The sequence below is a fragment of the Malurus melanocephalus genome, unplaced genomic scaffold (assembly GCF_030028575.1).
Source record: "Malurus melanocephalus ecotype Western Australia unplaced genomic scaffold, MMel_1.1 scaffold_1520, whole genome shotgun sequence".
NCBI lineage: Eukaryota > Metazoa > Chordata > Aves > Passeriformes > Maluridae > Malurus > Malurus melanocephalus.
In genome coordinates, this window is record NW_026624752.1 from 32,600 (window position 1) to 34,861 (window position 2,262).

At 54.3% G+C, this 2,262-nt stretch overlaps 1 protein-coding gene across 1 annotated transcript in view; it reads left to right on the forward strand.

Moving 5' to 3' along the window:
* The window catches only part of SLAMF1 (signaling lymphocytic activation molecule family member 1), a gene marked incomplete at its 3' end in the record, with an annotated part of 5,075 nt that extends 2,824 nt beyond the window's left edge, over positions 1–2,251 (forward strand). Inside the window, exons 3-4 of the mRNA XM_057388048.1 lie at positions 792–1,088; positions 2,141–2,251. Coding sequence (XP_057244031.1) covers positions 792–1,088; positions 2,141–2,251 — 408 coding nt within the window. The remainder of the gene's footprint in view (positions 1–791; positions 1,089–2,140) is intronic.
* Between the last annotated feature and the right edge of the window lie 11 nt (positions 2,252–2,262).

Sequence of the window (2,262 nt, forward strand, 5' to 3'; positions counted from 1 at the left end):
TGTCCAATGGCAGAATGGGGGTGGTCAAGGGGCTGGAAAATGTCCAGAAAATCCTGGCATTCCCATCTCTCAAATTTGGGATTTGGGGTGTAAAACGCCCACCCCAATGTCCCTCAATGTCCCTCAAACCCCGTCATTCCCGCGTCTGAAATTTGGGATTTGGGATATAAAACCCCCATCCCAATGTCCCTCAAACCCCGTCATTCCCCTCTCAAACCTGAAATTGGGATGGTGCCCAAGCGGGTGAAAAACGCCCACCCCTATGTCCCTCAAACCCCAGAATTCCCATCTCTCAATTCTCAGATTTGGGATGATGGTCAAGGGGGTGGACAGTGACCACCCCAATGTCCCTCAAACCCCATCATTCCCGTTTTCCCAGAGCCGGTGTCCGAGCTCTCCGTCCGCGTCCTGGGCCGGGCTGTGTCCAACGGCAGAATGGGAGTGGTCTGGAATTGAGGTGTAAAATGCCCATCTCAATGTCCATCATTCATCTCTCAAATCCAGAATTGGGATGATGGTCAAGGGGGTGGACAGTGCCCATCTCAATGTCCATCAAACCCCATCATTCCCATCTCCAATCTGGAATTGGGAATGTCCCTCAAACCCCGTCATTCCCATCTCTCAAATTTGGGATTTGGGGTGTAAAACCCCCATCCCAATGTCCCTCAAACCCCTCCATTCCCATCTCTCATATCTGGAATTGGGAATGTCCCTCAAACCTTGTCATTCCCATCTCAAATTTGGGATTTGGGGTGTAAAACCCCCATCCCACTGTCCCTCAAACCCCCTCATTCCCATTTTCCCAGAGCCGGTGTCCGAGCTCTCCGTCCGCGTCCTGGGCCGGGCTGTGTCCAACGGCAGCTGCTCTCTGTGGCTGCGCTGCTCCTCCGGCCGCGGCGACGGCGTTTCCTTCTCGTGGCGGGGTCCGGCCAACGCCACCGGCGGGGTCTGCTCGGCCGCCGGCGCCGCCCTCAACCTCTCGTACTCGCCGCGGGATGGACCCTTGGGCTGCGTCTGCACCGCCAGCAACGCCGTCAGCCGGCGTGAGGTGACCTTCGAGGCTGACCAGTGCGGAGATGGACAGTGGGGTAGGAATACCGGCGTCCTGGTGTCCAGGAATCCCAAAAATCCCTGAATTTTGGTGACTTAAATCCCAAAATCCCAGTGTCCAGGAATCTCAAAATCCCTGGATTTCGGTGTCCAGGAATCCCAAAATTCCAGTGTCCAGGAACCCGAGAATCCATGAATTTTGGTGTCCCAGAATCCCAAAATCCCTGCATCCAAAAATCCCTGAATTGTGGGATCCCAAAACCCTGGAATCCTAAAATCCCAGTACCTCAATGATCCCAAAATCCCAGAATCCTGGAACCCCCAAATCCTGGAATCCTAAAATCCCAATGTCCCAGAATCCTAAAACCCCAGAATCCCGGAATTCTGGAGTCACCGAGGAGATTTTTAGGGGTTTTTTCTGACCCCAAACCCAGCCCCCGGCTGTTTTAGGTACAAATAAGGCAAATCAGGGCTCTGAGCGGCATTTCCTGCCCTTCGCTTCCTGCTCGGCCGCAGAAAAACCCCAAAATCAGATGACAAAACCCGCCCCAATTCGGGTGATCAGGGGACAAATTCAACCCCAAAGTCAGATGACAAAACCCGCCCAAATTTGGGTGATCAGGGGACAAAAATCCACCCCAAAATCAGGAGAAAAATTCAACCCCAAAATCAGGTGACAGAACCCGCCCAATTTCGGGTGATCAGGGGACAAAAATCCACCCCAAAATCAGGTGACAGAACCCACCCAAATTCGGGTGATCAGGTGACAAAAATCCACCCCAAAATGGGTGATGAGGTCACAAATTCAGCCCCAAAATCAAGGGACGGAGGTGACAAAAATTTGACCCCAAACTCAGGAAATGAGGTAACAAAAGGTTTTGGGAGCTCCAGGTGACACCAAATCAGGTGACAGAGGTGACAAAGGACACTGGGTGACCCCAAATTGGGTGACAGAGGTGACAAAAGACTCTGGGTGACCTGAGGCCACCCCCCTTGGTGTCCCCTCGATGTCCCCTCGATGTCCCCTCTGTGTCCCCTCTGTGTCCCCTCGATGTCCCCTCAATGTCCCCTCGGTGTCCCCTCCCCCCAGGTGACCCCGGGCTGAGGCCGGAGCTCCTCGTGCCATTGGTGACCCTCGGTGTCATCGCCATCATCGTCACCGTGGTCTTTGTCACCGTCAGGGCCACCCGCAGGGCCAGAGGTGAGCGCTGG